At 39.2% G+C, this 17,021-nt stretch overlaps 2 protein-coding genes across 2 annotated transcripts; one reads left to right on the top strand and one right to left on the bottom strand.

Annotated features, from left to right (window-relative positions):
* Positions 1-231: 231 nt before the first annotated feature.
* On the bottom strand, positions 232-3,047 carry med7 (mediator complex subunit 7). Its single transcript, XM_008419591.3, has 2 exons — positions 2,902-3,047; positions 232-1,690 (listed from the first exon to the last, which is right to left on the bottom strand). The coding sequence occupies exon 2, from the start codon at positions 1,679-1,681 to the stop codon at positions 917-919; it is 765 nt and encodes a 254-aa protein (XP_008417813.1). The 5' UTR covers positions 1,682-1,690; positions 2,902-3,047; the 3' UTR covers positions 232-916.
* A 31-nt stretch (positions 3,048-3,078) lies between these two features.
* itk (IL2 inducible T cell kinase) lies at positions 3,079-16,895 on the top strand. Its single transcript, XM_008419592.2, has 17 exons — positions 3,079-5,162; positions 5,310-5,414; positions 5,532-5,613; positions 5,726-5,851; positions 7,805-7,842; positions 8,286-8,437; positions 8,551-8,616; positions 8,734-8,788; positions 9,259-9,338; positions 9,860-10,002; positions 10,162-10,236; positions 11,799-11,967; positions 12,062-12,278; positions 12,370-12,434; positions 12,538-12,656; positions 14,917-15,074; positions 15,153-16,895. Exons 1-17 carry the CDS (start codon positions 5,025-5,027, stop codon positions 15,216-15,218), a joined length of 1,854 nt encoding a protein of 617 aa, XP_008417814.1. The 5' UTR covers positions 3,079-5,024; the 3' UTR covers positions 15,219-16,895.
* Positions 16,896-17,021: the final 126 nt, after the last annotated feature.

The following is a 17,021-nucleotide window of genomic DNA, read 5'->3' as shown; positions in this document are numbered from 1 at the left end:
TTTTTCCTATTGCATATTTTATTCTTCATTCAATGATGAATAAAACTCGTTTTTTTTTTTATGCGACTCATTTCTGATGTTTTTTGTAATGTTTCACCTGGATCCAGATTGTCCCATTTGGATTTTCTTGTAGTAACAGGGGTACAAAATCTCTGCATTGATGAACATCAAAGTTTTTTTGTGTCACCGTTCAGGGTCATTCAAGCTTTAAATGTGAAAATCAAACGCAGATTTCTAACCTCTTTCCCAGATTTATTTCCCCTCCATCTTTGCAAAACAACACCAGAAAACCTCCTCGGTCACAATGCCACGTATTTGCACGACTGCAAAGCTTTGCATTTTTATTCTCCGCAGATTCAGACCCATTATGACTCACCATGCAGATTCATCCTCTTAGATCTTTCTCCCGTGCTGCCATGTGCACGGTGTGATGCATGCACGCAACCTTTCATAACTGAACACATGAAGACTTGCAGTCGCTTTTCCATAAAAAACGAGCGTTTCTCTCAACAGCGGCGGTGTGCAATAAAAGCCGGGCCCACAGAGGCAGCAAGAAAAGCGAGTTGCACGCAACAGGCGTGCAGGAACTGACCTTATGGTGACTTCACTGAATTACATGACGTGCAAGTCATGGTGACAGAGATAATGCACCTTTATATGTAGGACGCTGTATCAAACTGTTGTGGCAGGAGTGAACAGCAGTTGGAAATTTATCGAGTCTCACAGAAAAATAAACCTTGAAACTGAGAACATTAACTATCTACAGATTCAAATTCCCTAAGTGGACATACTCCCTAAGTGGACATAATCTTAATAAATCAAATAAAAGCTAGAGGATGCAAGAAATGTCTCACAGAAGAAGTGGAGACATAATTCAAGAGTACAAAAAGTAACAAGAAAACTTAAATCGTCTATTTTAAGCTATTTCATCAATTATACTACACATGGCGGCGTCCTTGTCCCATGTTTTGTCCCTTTTTAAGCTAGCAGTGTTTTTGTCCAGGACTCCGGCTCCCATGCAGCTGGAACCCGTTTCCTCCACGTCTGTCGGTTCGCTTTTCAGCATGGGGGCCTGTCCGGAAGAACAACCAAAACTGGGCCCCGCAGACGAACTCTTAGTCCCACCGCAAGCAACATCCGAACCCTCCGACTGGGGCAAGTCGTCAGGTAAGGAAGCGAGGCACCCCTGGATCATCTCCACCACTCTTTCCAGATGTTTCTGGAACCTTTCGGCCGTCTCCAGCCTCTGCCTCTTCTGCACCTCCATCATCACCCTTAGCGTCTCCCTGGCTTGGTGGGGCCGGTACTCGTTAATCAGGTGGTGCATGTGGACAAACAGAAGCTTTATGTCTTCCAGCTTCTCCTCCCGCTTTATGCTGCCCGGGCTTTTAATGAGGATGTCCAGCAAGTCCAGGAAGTTCACAAGAATGGACATGTTCAGCTTCTTGAGCTCCCGCTTGTGGTCAAACTGCATAGGGTGAAGCCTCTCGATGCCCTGGCTCTCCAGGGGACGGATGATGAGGTCGTCACACTGGAACTGGTTGCCAAACATCATGTAATGGTCTCTGATGGGCGGCGGCGGCTTGGGGGCCAGGCCTTTGCGGATGTTTTCATCTGTGTACTCTTTGATGTACTGCGTCGGCGGCGGAGGCAGGGCGCTGACCTGCTGCGGTTCACCCATGATGTCAACCTGAACAACAAAGCCACAAAGAGGACACGTGTCGATTAGAAAGGCTTATTTCAGACATTCCTTCCCTTTTGTGTGAGCAGCTTCACTTGAAAGTATCAATGGTTATTTTTGCCTTTTTTGTCTGCGTTTAACATGGATGCGTTTAAAATGCTTTTCTAATGTATTCTATTAAATTAGTCCGCAAAGAAAGCTATTACTGCAACAACTTCGCAAGCTGTTCTATTACTAACATGAATCTTTGTTACAAAGAACATAAAGTTGATTGTACTTTACTGTGGCTTTATGTAACTGATATAAAGTACCACATAATTATAGAGTCTAGTTAAAGCAACACAGTCTTTTACATACACACACATATATATATATATATATATACATACATACACACATATATATATATATATATATATATATATATATATATAGACGCACAATAGAATATCTATACTTTTTGCACCAAGTACCATGTTGTTTTTTTTCCCCAATTAAATTGGGGATGTTTTTTCCCTTTTTATCTGCTCAGCCATTAATTGAACATTTAACATTTTATTGTTTTAAATCTAGTTTTAACAGTTTTTCTTTTGAGTTTTCATGAAACACAAACATAATATTTAAACAAAATTAAAGCCTATATAAGGAGTATATTTTTATTAATAGTTTGCACAGGTGTTTTTTCGCAACTCAATGGGTAGTAGTAGGTTTTCCAAGTGGCTGTTTAAATTTTTTTATAAACGGATATTGTGGTTGCAAAACATGAGCCATTCTAATTTCTCACATCTCTGATTTTCTAAAAAAAGCAAAATAAAAGTACAGCAGGAGTCTCACGCTAACTAATCCATATTAACAAGTAAGAAAAGCTTTCTAGTTTAGAGGTGCAATAGTATAATGTACAAAATTTCAAATTACCCGTCGGCGGTTTAATATTAGAATCACACACAACTGCCGTATCTTCGATAACTGAAGCAAGCCACATAATCTACACATTTTAACAAGAGTCTACAAAGCCATACTGTTGTTTATACATAAAAAAAAACTTGGTTGTAGAAAATCATTGCGACATCTCCAAGAGGACGCTAACATTAGACGCTAAACTTTTAACTGAAATCCATTAAAGGCTACAGTCACAACTAGCTTCGGCTAAATAGCTATATCCTGTAAGTAAAATAAAGCGAACTACTTACAAAGGTAAGTAAAAATATGTTTCTACGCACCTTACGAGCGACTCCTCAGTACAGTGAGAGCTGAATGCAGACTTTAAACGACCTAAAATATTTTTCAACCATTAGCCCCGAACTAGCTAAGATGCCTAGCTCCTAGCAGAGCACGACGGCTGTTTCGATTCACATTTTATTGGCTGAACTGAGCTCGTGACAGTTTCCAGAGCGCGGATTGGACAGTGGCTGAAGGAAGGGAGAAATAAATGAACGTTGATTTGGATCTGCATTGTGAATCAGAATTCTATTACTGCAGTGCTAGCCGTGTGTTGTCATCTATTTATGAGACTAATTTGACTTTTAAATGAACTTATGAGGAAACGAATAAAAAGTACGGAGAAATGTATTTTTAGACCGTGATTAGGAATAATAAAAAACAACTAATACATTTTGAGTGCACTGTCCCATCTAAAAGCCTACGTTTCATTACAGCCTCTTTTCTTAATTAATTAAAAAAAAAAACTTACTCTTGCTCACATAACACAAACGTGCATAGTGTGTTTTATATAACTTCCTTAATAATGTGTTTCTCACTCTAGAGAATAAATGTAAATATTGTTTATTTTTAGCCAGTGCAACAACAGCCACAGTGACACCCTCGCAAGAAGGGTAAAAAGCATTTTATAAATCATATTTAATTCCAGAGTCATAATTTAAGACTAAAGAGTAAAGAAATGTTAAAATATTTTTTTAATCTGTGTTTTATCTCTGAATAAAAGAGTTCAAAAATAATTTCATAATGTTAACTTTGCCCTCTTATTAAACAAAAGAAATCAACAAAGATAAGGATTCTAAGGATGCCAAAGTAGGGATTCAGACACCCTAGCCCCTCCTATTCCCTGAACATTATTCAGAAAGCAGCTTCTTGTAACTATCCGTCTGTCATTTTATTCTGAGGAAAGTTTGCCCCACTCATCACTTTTTGACGTGCAGCAGTAAAGCATCCCCAAACCATGACACGTCCACCTCCATGCTTCACAGTTGGCATAAGATGGCTTTCCTGGAATGCTCCATAAAGTTTATACTAAGCATACTATATCCAGATAATTCAGTTTTACACTCATCATTCCGAAGGACGTTATTCAAGAAGTCCTGGCACTTTTATTTAAAAACTTGTATCTCAGATGCATTTATTTATTTTTTTGCCATGATTGCCATTGTAAAGTTGAAAGCACTCATGGGCCACAAAAATTCTTAGTATTGTCTTAAAATCAAAATGCAAAAATCATTTTAGTGTCCAATTTACTTTACTTTTACATTCTCCACAACAAACTAACATTGCGATATGGTAATAAAACAAAGGTGTATAGTTTAGGAAATGAATCTGTAAACCAAAACATTCAAATCATAAAAGTTTTGTACATTTGAGCTACTTAAAGAAATACATCATTTCTCAGATTTTTGCGGTGTCCGTTATTTTGTATATTGTTTTAGACATTTTTTAAATCTGTGCTTAGCAATAAGAATGGAACAAGAATGGCTCTTATTTCTAAAACACTTGCAGAGTAACACTGTCCCAATGATGTGACGTGCCTCCTTTTTCCTATTTTGCAGAAAGTGTTATTGATTTATGTAATTTAATTTTATTTATTTTTTTGCTAGTTTTAAAATGATTTATTTACAACTATTATTGTTGAGACTGATATTAAAATATACATGTCCAATTATCATTTTTACACCCTGACAAACACGGACACAAACACACACACACACACACACACACACACACGCATAGCTGTGTAACAAAACATTTCTGCTCTGCTTAAGAAATATCACCAATGAACACGCTTGTTTTCTCAGTGGTAAATATTCCCTGAGCACATTTAAAGAGCGCATGCTAAACAGATTTCTGTTTAGCATTTCAGAAAATATTTCCTTTCAACACATGTAAGTAAAAGTGCATGTGTGTGTTGTGTGTCGTTTTGTGCAATCTATTTGTTGCCGCAAGGATGTGGTTGACTGTGTGCTGCAGCTTCATGCCGGAAGCTCCACGCATCTAGAGAGTTATCATCCACAACTTTTTTCTGTTTTTTTTTCCTGTCACTGCGAGGCACACTGAAACTCGAACCCATGACAAAACCATCCAGTGTTGCGCGCTGCATTCTTCGAAGCTGTTCAAAATGTTCCCCAGGGTGATTTTGAAGGGAACTATGATTAAAAAATCTCAGCAAAAGAAAAGAACGTCACCGAGTAACTACAAAGAGAGGTTCTTTGTGTTAGACACTCAAGACCTGAAGTATTCTGAACGTCGTCCCGGGGTAAGTCCTCACTTGACTTCATTTTCAAATTGACATCAAGGGAGCTTGGTGGGGGAAATGTAGCATTTCGAATGCCACTCGCGATTTCAGTGGCTTGCATCAGAGGATGTATTCCCCCCATAACGTGAGGAGCAATGTTCCTTTCAGAAAAAACCCATGCTGAAAGGTTGCATCGAACTGTCCAGGATTAAGTGTGTGGAGATCGTGTTGAGTGACGCCCCTATACCATGCAACTACAAGTACCCCTTTCAGGTAAACGCAGTCATTTCACCCAGAATATACTAAACTGCAAAAATGTACACTGCGTGTGTTATATGCAAAAGTAAAAGCAAACAAACAAACAAAAAAAAAATGCTGACGTCTTTGCAGGTATTTCATGACAATTATTACCTCTACGTATTTGCGCCAGACAACGACTGCCGTCAGAGATGGGTCCGAGCTCTTAAAGAGGGTAATTTATTTCTTCACTGACAAATAATCACAAATTAGAGTGGTGCAAATTCATTCATTGACAGCTGCTTGCAATGGGGTTTTGTTTTTTTTGCTTTTCCTACTGAACGCAGAGACGAAACACAACAGCTTGGTTCCAAAGTTCCACCCAAACTTCTGGATGGAAGGAAAATGGAGGTGCTGCCAACAAAATGAGAAACTGGCGTCAGGCTGTCAGCTCTACGACCCCGAGGGTTACGGTTCGTTTTCGTTTCTTTTTCGCCTCCTTGTTGAATGCACGTTTTCGGCAAGGCGTTACATGACTATTCGAAACATGAACACACAAATGGATAATAAATAATAAGCTTCAGGAAAAAATAAATAAAAATCATTTTCTGTGAGCTTTTGAACGTGTGATTAAATGCAGTGGCTTGAGCTGTTCTCTACATTTTGTCACATCACAACAACAAACCTCAACGTAGGAGATTTGGCTGTGCGTGAAACCTATCTGAAGATTTAAAAAAAAAAAAAGTAGTAATCGATTAATCGATTATGCAAAGAGCTACGTCTGGGGTTGGGACATTCTGTCTCCAGGACATTTATGGCTACACTATGTATGTATAGCCTTTATAGAAATGAGGAAAGTAGAAAGTCGCTGTTGAAAGAAGGCCATGGGAAGTCACATTTGCAGTTTGCCTCAGGTCATGAAGGTGAATCAGCAAAACATTTGGTCCCACGAGATCAGAAATACTTTTTTATTGGCTGACATGCAAAAACGTAATGCATGTGGGAAAACTTAAGCTGGTTCACAATGTCTGATTATGTCCCATCTTAGACATTATCCCTCATCGTGAAGGAAAATATCTTGTCATGAACTTGAATCGGTGGCCAGTGGTCACTGTGACGAATATATCAACCGCTGATTTAGCTCTCTCTCCAATCAAAGGTGACCTAAAGCAAATGTAAAAGCAGTGTCAGAAATGTTTTTTGTAAAATTTTGCATTACAGCGGCTGCTGTAGCCAAGATCTGGTTTTTGTGTTCTTTTGAGTTCTTGAATCGTCCAAATCTGGATTCATTGTTTTCGTTTACTGTCTGCTGCATTTTTTTCTGACACAACTCCGCAGCAGCAAGGAATCAGTTGTGGAAATCAGGGATCTTTCTCTTCAGTGTACAGGAGGAGCTCTTATATCTAGGAGCAGGCAAGGTTTGTTTGTTCCAGCACAGACTGGATAGCCGGTCAGTTTATCAGTAGATTGGTGAAACTAAAGCCAGGTTGGTTCTAGAAGAAGGTCTATTAGAGGAGGAAAAAAGACTGCAACTCAGATGAAAGTTGATCTTCATACAGAACAATATAGCCAAGCATGTAGTCAAAGCGGCAACGGACTGATTTAGGTCAAAGCGTGTTCAGATTTTAGGACGGCTCAGCCAAAACACGTGCTGCATGGTGCAATTTGGAATACACTTACGCCAGGGCAGACTTTGCAATTATTTTCTATGTCTTTAATTAAACCAGATTTCTCACCAGAATGGCCAAGGTCGTAAAACAAACGAATGACCAGGCAAAATCTTTTTTGCTAGTGTTTTTTGCACTGATGAGTTTGTGGGCCGCCTGTATATATTTCCAACCTCTAAAACGTAATCTTTTCATTTCTCCCATCACAAATGATGTCTAATTACATATTTTTTCAACATTGAATCAAATGTTTTGATCAGTTATTTAGAAGTTGAGTAGGCATTTTACCAGATACTTTTTACTCTTACTTGGAGTAATTTCTCAAATGACTTCTTTTAACCTTTAGTTGAATAATACATGTCGAACTAGTGTTACTCTTACTTGCGTACGTTTTTTGGGTACTCTACCCTCTTTTTTGGCACTAAAACATAACAATAGAGCTACCAGGCACAGAAGAAGAGCAGCTGTGGGAGCCTGACTGTTGCACCGGGGTTTAGAATTTGGTCTGTGATGTTTTTAAAAGAAAAAATGTAAATGAATTATCTGCCACTTTATGTTCCTCTGTCATGAAAAAAAAAGTTAATTAAAATTAGCAGAAGTTTGTGGTTAAAATGTGACAAAGTAATTATAAAAACTTCTGCAAAACAAACAACAACAAAAAAACCCCATTCATTTTAACTTTCTTGCTTACATATTTCCTTTCCAGAAAGACCTGTCTTGAATTTTCAGCTAATGTTAAGATGTCTTGTGTCCCCACAGCTTCTAAAAAGCCTCTTCCTCGGCTGCCGGATCCAGAGGTATCACTCTCTAAAGCTTATCTGTGCTCTGAATATTGTTGAAAAGAGTCATATAATAGTGCAGAACTTGTTGAGATTTTTTTTTTCTGTTAACTCTAGTTTGTCAGTTCACATTAGTTGTTTACAAACCAGCTATTTTCACATCTCATCTAATCAATGATCGGAGGGCGAGTCTGCAATGACTTTCACCCACTAAACCCAGAGGGCCCATGATTCATATCCATTTTACTCAGTTATCTTTTATTGCTCACTTTATGTGATTGCCAGGGTTTGCCCGTATGTACAGAGCTAAAGTTCACCTCAGCTGTAGCGTATCAGTAGCTGAAAGAAAAGCAAACCTTCTTTCACTTCGAACTGTTTGATAAATTCTCGCTCATTTTATCAGAACTTTCTTCTGATTGGAAGGCACTGCGCTGATGCCTAGCTCGTCTTATCTTGTGCAGGTAGGGTTGAGTGACTCAGGAGATCAGATGGTCATCGCTCTCCAAGACTACGCACCACAGAGAGACGATGATTTGCCTCTTCAGAAAGACCAGGAGTATCGGCTGATCAACAGCTCCCACTCAGACTGGTGGACTGTGCAGGATGACAGGGGGTAGGGCTTAATCATGAGGCCACAGCTGTCTTGTGCGTGTGTGTTTTTGTTCTTTAAGCTCAGTTTTCGTGTACTTCAGCTGCTGCTTTTTGTTTTCTTGACCCCCGAAACAGAAACGCGGGGTTTGTGCCCAGCACGTTCGTAGCTGAGAAAAACGGCCAGAACTTTGAGCGATTTGAGTGAGTTTACTTTTCCCCTTCTCTGCCCACTTTGACCGCAAAATACGTCTGCGTAAGTCTTCGTTTGCTCTTTGTATAACCAGTTTGGGGTCATTATTATCCTGTCCTTTTCTGCAGATGGTACAATAAGCACATCAGCAGATGGGAGGCAGAGGAATTGCTGTTGAAAGAGGTGAAAAGTTGACAAATTTGGCGTCAGAAAAAAAGTCCCACGTTTTTTAAAATAATACCCAATCTCGATAAGCAGCGTGTTGCTCCTGCTCGGTTTGGGGTTGGAGGGGGGAAAAAATGCACTTTTGTTGTGACTGTGCCACCTACAGCGATTTTGCTTTTGCAAAATTAACGCACCTGCAAACTGACAGTCTGACATGACAGTGGGACATGAAAAAATTCTCACAACCACAGTGTTTCCTCCAATGTTGAATTTCCTGCCGCCGATTGCTTCTCTGTGCTTTGCAAGCAGAAGGGGGGAACAAAAAAAAAAAACTGTCCATTGCCATCTTCAACATCTGCTTCTATAAGAACTGAAGAACTGGAAGTGTCGTCCGAGCAGGAGATAGAATTTAATAAAAAGCACAATCTGGACCGTTTTGGGTTGGGCATGGTGTGAAGCTTCATGTGATTTATGTGCTTTGTGCTCAGGGAAAAGAAGGTGCGTTCATGGTGCGTGACTCAAGACAGGTGGGGGTCTACACGGTGTCAGTTTTCACAAAAGCTCCTGGGTACGTTAACTCTCTTGTTATTATTTATTAATTTTATTGTAATTTCCAAAAATGACAAGTGCTTTAAAATATATTTGCCTCCTTAGTTGTCAGTTTTTTTTTGTTGTTTTTTTTTTTGCCTTGCTCAAATATTTCATATCATTAAACATAGTTTTGTTGTTGTTGAAGGGCGAAACTGCTACATCTCTATTAGATGTAAGTCCAGGCTTTGATTAGGCCAGTCTAAAACCTTCCTATTTTCAACAAAGTCAGAGGTGGACTTAAAGTCCTTCTCTTGTAATTTAGGATGTCCCGGTGTCGAGATGAGGAAATGAATGAAATCATAATTTAAGCACTGCTTTTTGTACTCAAGTTGTTGCTGTATGACAATAAGACTTGTTTGATGATTTAAAACAATTTAAGTGTGGCAAAAAAACAAAACAAAAAAAAACATCCAATAATGCAAGAAATTTGTGAAGGGGCAAATACTTTACAGAAAGCATGGTAAATGTCGCTTGTGTTGAAACATGTGTCATGTTTAGGTCTAATGGCGAGAAGAACCCCAGAGTGAAACATTACCAAATAAGACAGACCGACACGGAGAAGAAAGCGTTTTACTTGGCAGAGAAGTACCTGTTCAGCACCATTCCTGAGCTCATCAATTACCACCAACACAACGCTGCTGGTAAGCGTCTGCTCTGTGATATTCGTCGCCGACATGCAAGGAGGAATGTGTCATTACATAAGTTAGCGGGGCGAAATTTTATGACTCAGGTAAAATGAACGTGCTTCTCCAAATCGCTGTTGCGTCACTCTGATGTGTGCAATTTGTTTCCCCTGGCAGGTCTGATAACGAGACTGAGACACGCCGTCTCTAAAGGGGAGCGCAGCTCACAGGAAACTGCCGGCCACTTAACAGGTTGGATGATGTACCGTTGTATAAACTTAACCCGATCTCAGTGACCGTCCTCTGCTGCCAAAAAGTGTGGATTTTGCTGACCTCTTGTGGTTTATTCAAAAGATGACACTCCCAACAGTTTGATCTGTGTTTTGGTTCTGCTAGATTTGCAGTCTTGCTGGAGCAAAGTAGTCTTTCATGTTCTCTACCAGCTTTTATTTGCCTGCTCTTTCCTATTCTTTCATTCTGACAAAATGAAAGCTTGTTCACGTAAAGTATGAACACGTGTAAACCAGTGAGGTGCTTGTGGAGGGAACATGACAAAATCTGTGGAGATTTCCAAAGTTTTCAACTCAAGAGCTGAATAGAAATAAAATTCAACAGGATTTTGCTGAGCTACATTCATCTGAACCGGGTTTTGTTGAAGCAGGGAGACGTCTAAAACATGCAGGGCTGTGAGCCTTTAGAACCAGAGTTGAAAAAGATTCAACTCTACAAGTTTAAGTTTATTGTGACTTCTAAACAGCAATCATTTTTTTTTTTTTTACATGTTCTACTAAATTTAAGGTCTAAATCACTAGAAGCAAATCTTATTTAGAGCTTAATTCAGCCATTTGACTTTCTGGCCATTTTGTCATCTTTGTACCACCATTTCCTGACTATCAAAACACAATTTTGTCACAGTTTATCTATCATATTATTCCAACATATTGATTGGAATAATATGTTATTCTAAAATAATATCTTTTTTTTTTTTTTTACCTTGTATGTAAAAAAAAAGTGCAGTTAAAACATTTTTCTGCAGAAAGGAGAAGGACTGAAATGACAAAAACACATTTTCTTCATAATGTTTTTGTAAAACTATGTTACCATTTAATTAGACAGCTGGGTAACTCATGACTTTTTTTTTTTTTTACTTGTGAGCAGGTTTCCATAATGTCTCACCTATATAAATTTTGCATAGTTCAGTCATTTGCTATTATTTTGAAGATCGGCTTTTACACATAAAGACAAACTCAGACAAAAACACAATTGGTCCAGCCTTGGTTAAGGAGTACCATGCAACTTGCTTTTGAAAAATTCTCTGGGCAAAAGCTTTCTTCTTGTGACATGTTCCACAAATGTGTTTTAGAATAGGTGTACTTAATACACCGACAAATTCTGCAGTGGAAGTGGATTTCTCAGGAGTTCTTCCCCCGAGGTCTTGTGGCGTTTTAAGTGTTGTAGCCAGAATGTGTTCTTGTTCTTGGCACCTGGAATGAAAAAAAATACATTTCTAAGGCTTCGTAATTGCTGTCCTCGTAAAGGACACTGAGTACTATGTATTTCCCCTGCTTTACTTTATAAAATTAGAAAAAAATAACAACCCCAAAGACCTTTAATCACTTTAAAAGATCACGCTGTTAAAGAAAAGCCTGACAACCTGGTAGGAAAGCAGAAAAAAAACAATCCAAAAGCTTAAATTTAATTGTCCTTTAATGACTAGAAACAAGATTTTTGTAAACATACAAGGAGTTACGCATTACGTACATGAACAGCATCATCAGTGCGGTTCTTCATCACTTGTTTGGTGATCTCGACAGATCAGTGGGAGATAGACCCGGAGGAGCTGAACCTGGGTCAGGAGATCGGCAGTGGCCAGTTCGGACTGGTGTTGGAGGGGAAATGGAATGACAGGAAGGTGGCGGTGAAGATGGTTAGAGAGGACTGCATGACTGACGAGGACTTTAAAGAAGAGGCAATGGTTATGATGTAAGTGTGACCTATGCTTGGCTTGGGTGTGCCATGAAAGCAGTCATCTGACTCGTGCGTGTGTGTGTGTATGTGTGGGGGTGCGCTTCAACAGGAGGTTGTCTCACTGTAAGCTCGTGCAGCTGTACGGCGTGTGCACCCAACGCTCCCCCATGTGTCTGGTGTTCGAATACATGGAGAGTGGCTGTTTGTCGGCCTACCTGCGGGAGAAGAAAGGCCGTTTGTCTCAGGATCTCATGCTGGGAATGTGCCTGGATGTCAGCGAGGGGATGGCTTACCTGGAGAGCTCCAACTTCATCCACAGAGATCTGGTACACCAAAAGGGCAAAAATTGAGTTTTCTGCCTCTCTGTTTAGCATCCCATTGGCGTTTCAAGAATTTCCCACATCTTTGCTTTTACAGGCTGCAAGGAACTGTCTTGTCACGAAAAACAATGAGGTGAAAGTGTCTGATTTTGGCATGACCAGGTGGGCTGCCCATCACAGTTGCTAAAACTTCTTTGCTGTATCATTGCACAGTGTGTGTATAATGCTGTCTTTTTTTTTTTTGTCCACCTGTTGTGCGCTGAAGGTTTGTGCTCGATGATCAGTACACAAGCTCCCAAGGCTCCAAGTTCCCTGTCAAGTGGTCAGCTCCAGAGGTCATCAAATACTCAAAGTTCAGCAGCAAGTCTGACATCTGGTCATTTGGTGTGTGATCTATTGCTCAACCTTTCAGTTTGTTTTTTTTAGGCTGACTAATTTTTAAACGTCAGAACTTCTCTTCTACCACTTTTTGCAGCCTTCAAAGCAGTTTTTACAGGTTATTTAACTGTAGACCAAATTTAAATCTTTTTTTTTTTACTGGTTGCATATCTTTTACTGGTGTTGAGTTCAATGTAAAACCAAGCTGCAAGTTAAGTAGAACACAAGATATGTTTCCTTCAAAGATCCATAAGAAAAAGTGAGTCAATAGAACAATAGAAAGTACATTTATTTCTCATATATAAATAGTCTTAATATTATTAGTAATATGGCATTTATCCTGCAAAAAAAAAGTTAAGAAATCATAGAATCACCTTGGGAACATGAGAGCATTTTTACCAATCCTATAAACCCTTAATCGATTTTAATTTAACTGAAACTCTACTGGGGCTGCACAGTGGCGCAGTTGGTAGAGCTGTTGCCTTGCAGCAAGAAGGTTCTGGGTTCAATTCCCGGCCCCGGTCTTTCTGCATGGAGTTTGCATGTTCTCACTGTGCATGTGTGGGTTTGTTCTCACTGTGCATGTGTGGGTTTTCTCCGGGTACTCCGGTTTCCTCCCACAGTCCAAAAACATGACTGTCAGGTTAATTGGCCTCTCCAGATTGCCCCTAGGGGTGAGTGTGTGTCTCTGTGTTGCCCTGCGACAGACTGGCGACCTGTCCAGGGTGACCCCGCCTCTCGCCCGAAACGTTAGCTGGAGATAGACACCAGCAACCCTCCCGACCCCACCAACGGACAAGGGCGCAAGAAAATGGATGGATGGATGAAACTCTACTGAAGGAAAACAGATTAATTCAGACTCTTTGTCCAGGTCTGACTAACTGACATGGAAAACTTTCTGGTAGTTCATTTAGTCAAAGCTTGGTAGTTATTTGTGGTACACAGTTGTATTCTCTGGACCCCTAACATTGAAAAAAAGGGAAGTCTCTTATATGAACTCACATTTTCTAACATGCAAATTACAAAGGTGAAAGTTTTGTGCAGTGTCAACAGGTTTTATGGACTCAGTGGTAGAACTATTAGGATTTTACTTGTCATGCAAATCAACACAACTCAGATTTAAAAACAAAAAAAAAAGAATATGCAATAGCTCCTATTAAGCCAGCCTGACTCCGCATAACAAGGATTATTGGATAAATGTTCACACAGACGTATGGGATCTTTCAGGATCATTGTTCAAAATATTTGTTTGGAACATCGAGCATGTCTTGTTTTTTGTTTTTTTTATTTGTTAATGAAAATTTGTTTCAAAATAGAAGGCATAAGATGTCCCCAATCTTGAAAAAGAATCATAACTAGCATTTGGCAGAACGCAAGCAGGGAAAATATAGTGCTTCTGGGGGTAGGGTTTTTTTTATTTATATTTTCACGGTTTTTGCAAAGACAAATCTGAGTGCCTGTTATTGTTCTTGTTATGGTGTTTGTCAGGAGCTACTATATGACATATCCTGCAAAAGCCATTTACGATGCCTCAGAAAAAGAACAAAGATGTCCTAAAACAGGGGTCTTCAAATTTTCTTCCATTTGATTTAAGTGTGTCCCTGATTCATCGCACTTAAATCAAATGGTTGAATTACCTCCTCATATGCAGTCAAGTTTTCCAGACTCCTATTAATGACATCATTAATGACTTAGGTGTGTTGAAGCAGAGACAGATGTAGCGTCTCCAACACAACAACACAGAATGCAATCTCTACTTTCCACCGTCCACTTAGGGCTTTGCCTTTTTCTTTTATATATACAAGAAATGACAACTTCCCTAATAGGATTGATTGAAAATGATAATAATAATAATAATAATAATAATAATAATAATAATAATAATAATTGCGATGGACTAAACCGGAAGATATTTGTTTACAAGACAACCACATCATCAGCATATAAGGATATCTTGTGAACCAAATGTCCCAACTGTACACTAACTTTGTGTTATAATTGTATTAGTTGGGGGAAATGTTGCAAATATTGGTAACTTAATATTTGCCAATAATATACCAAGAGCTTAGTTTGTGCTGAATAGATCATTCGAGAGTTACTGGAAAACCCAAATGTTTGTAGAGATACTGTTAGACTGCAGCAATAAGATCACAGTATTTTATTACTTGATGACGGAGTTGGGTTTTTGTTGTTGCTTTGAATCAAATTGATTGACAGGTTTTCGTGTCAGAAGACAACCTGACCGTGGCTGTTAACCCATTAACAGGTGTACTCATGTGGGAGATTTACAACGAAGGGCGTCTTCCCTACGAGAACCGGACTAACGCAGAGGTCGTGGAGTCCCTGAATGCAGGCTTGAGGCTCCTGAAGCCCCGCCTGGCCCCGAACCCGGTCTATTTGCTGATGGAGTGGTGCTGGAAGGAGGTAGGAATAGGTCCAGTAAAACAGCTGCCAAACCGTACAAGTTCAGGGCTCTGATTGGTAATCGTTTGTGTTTCTCAGAAACCAGAAGATCGTCCGTCCTTTGCTGTTCTGCTGCATGAACTGGCCGCCTTATCTGACCTCTGAACCAAGTGAAGATTTGAGAACATGTCTAAACACAGTTATTTTATTTATTTATTTATTTTGTCACGCGTTGCGAAAAGGTCTTCCAAATGAGTCAAAAATGTACTTTTGTAGATTTTGCACTTTATTTTCATTTTTAACTTTGTAAGCCACTCTGAGAAGTCGAATAAAGTTGACAGGTAAAGATGAATATAATATTTACTCTGTGGTTACTGTACAGGATTAGTTTGATGAAACATTTGTGAGTTCACTGCCTGACATTACCTTTGTTTCCATTATTTTGTGGGTGAATTTTACACAAGGCGCTCTACGGCCAGAAGGAATACATGACCCTTACAGAAACCGCTCCAGGGTCTCTCCTCCCAACGGGACGTGTCCAGAAATGGACATTTTTCTGCCGTCCCGATCAGATGACTCCATTAAAGGAGCCTTTTGCGTTATTTCTTCACCACATGACCTTTTTACATGAGTTCTGCGTCTGTAACCACAAAAGGCTAGTTCAGTTCAGCTCTGTTTGTTCCTGTATGGAGAACAGCGACGAGCCTAAATAAACAACAAAAAAGAGAACATAGATTGCAACTGAATATTCAGTTTCATTCGTTATGTCGGGCAGGAAATTACTCACTTAACCCATTCACCTCTCTACAGCGTTCGTGGTCGAAGCTGGTTCTGTTCTATGAATTGCACACAGCGACAATGTGGCCCTGGCATCCAGCAAAAAAAAGAAAGAAAAGAGACACACCAAGAGCTTGAAGACTGAAGCAGGAGTGAAAGAGAATTACAAAACAACCAGATGAAGTAATAAGACGAAATGTGGAACAGCTGAGGCAGAATGAAAGCAGGGAAGCTGAGGCTAAGACTCAAAGGGGCAAAGATTGGAAACTGAAACGTGCAAGGAACAAAACACAGGAGTAAGCAAAGAAACACGAAGGACTGAAGTGATATTGCAGCACATTAGAGGCAAACAAATCTATTGAAGGGTTTCTGTTTACTTCTAAAAAAAATTTGGACAATGAAATAAAGTTAAAGAAATTAGAAATAAAAACAAGTAAAAGATAAAACAAGATGTTTCTTTCTGCTTCAAAAAGGAGCAGGGAGAAGTTTAAAGTTGTTAACTCAGACCCCCTTACCCTATAAATCATCTGTGCATTATATGTTTCTGTACAAATAAAATCTTAATATACAATGTATATTGACACAAAACTGCAGCAATATACATTGTATATAATAATATTAGATACATAATCAACATTACAATAAATATGTCATATATAAGCTTTATGTGTTAGAAAAATACACTTTGGATCTAAAGCGCTGTCTTAATCCTAATTTCCCTTTGAAAGAGGAGATGCCTGGTTTGTTTGGGCACATTTTTGGATTTACTTGTTTATTTATTTATTTTTATTTATTTTTTTGGTGGTTTGTTTTTACCGCAATAATCATTAGATCTTTCTCATTTTCGTAGCCGGCAGAAGGTGTAAGTTATCCCCATTTTAATTACATTTAACAGAAGAGGATCAGAGGGCGTTAGGTATGAGTTAAAAGATCAGAAATAAATGTCACTTCTGCTCCAGGTTCCATACAATGTTGAGTCAGATTCGGACATCAGTAACGCCATAAAACCTTTAGTGTTATATCTACTTCTAAATTGTATGTAACCACAAGCCAAAACCAACTAAAGAGTGTGAACCGGTAGGGGGGCGGGCGGGGAGGGAAACGTGTCTTAATTTACTCTTTAACAAATGTTCAAACAGTCAAACTTTACATTTTTTTTAATGCGTTGAAAACAAAATGTTCCCACAAACG

This window comes from Poecilia reticulata, chromosome 10 (assembly GCF_904066995.2).
Source record: "Poecilia reticulata chromosome 10, P_reticulata-male-v2, whole genome shotgun sequence".
Classification (NCBI taxonomy): Eukaryota; Metazoa; Chordata; class Actinopteri; order Cyprinodontiformes; family Poeciliidae; genus Poecilia; species Poecilia reticulata.
This window is presented reverse-complemented; position numbering and strand designations above follow the sequence as displayed.

Coding starts and splice junctions, on each gene's coding strand:
- med7 (XM_008419591.3), bottom strand. CDS start 1,681: ATGGGTGAACCGCAGCAGGTCAGCGCCCTGCCTCCGCCGCCGACGCAG.
- itk (XM_008419592.2), top strand. CDS start 5,025: ATGTTCCCCAGGGTGATTTTGAAGGGAACTATGATTAAAAAATCTCAG. Junction 8,438..8,550: donor ACTGTGCAGGATGACAGGGG/GTAGGGCTTAAT, acceptor CCCCCGAAACAG/AAACGCGGGGTTTGTGCCCA. Junction 9,339..9,859: donor GTTTTCACAAAAGCTCCTGG/GTACGTTAACTC, acceptor TGTCATGTTTAG/GTCTAATGGCGAGAAGAACC.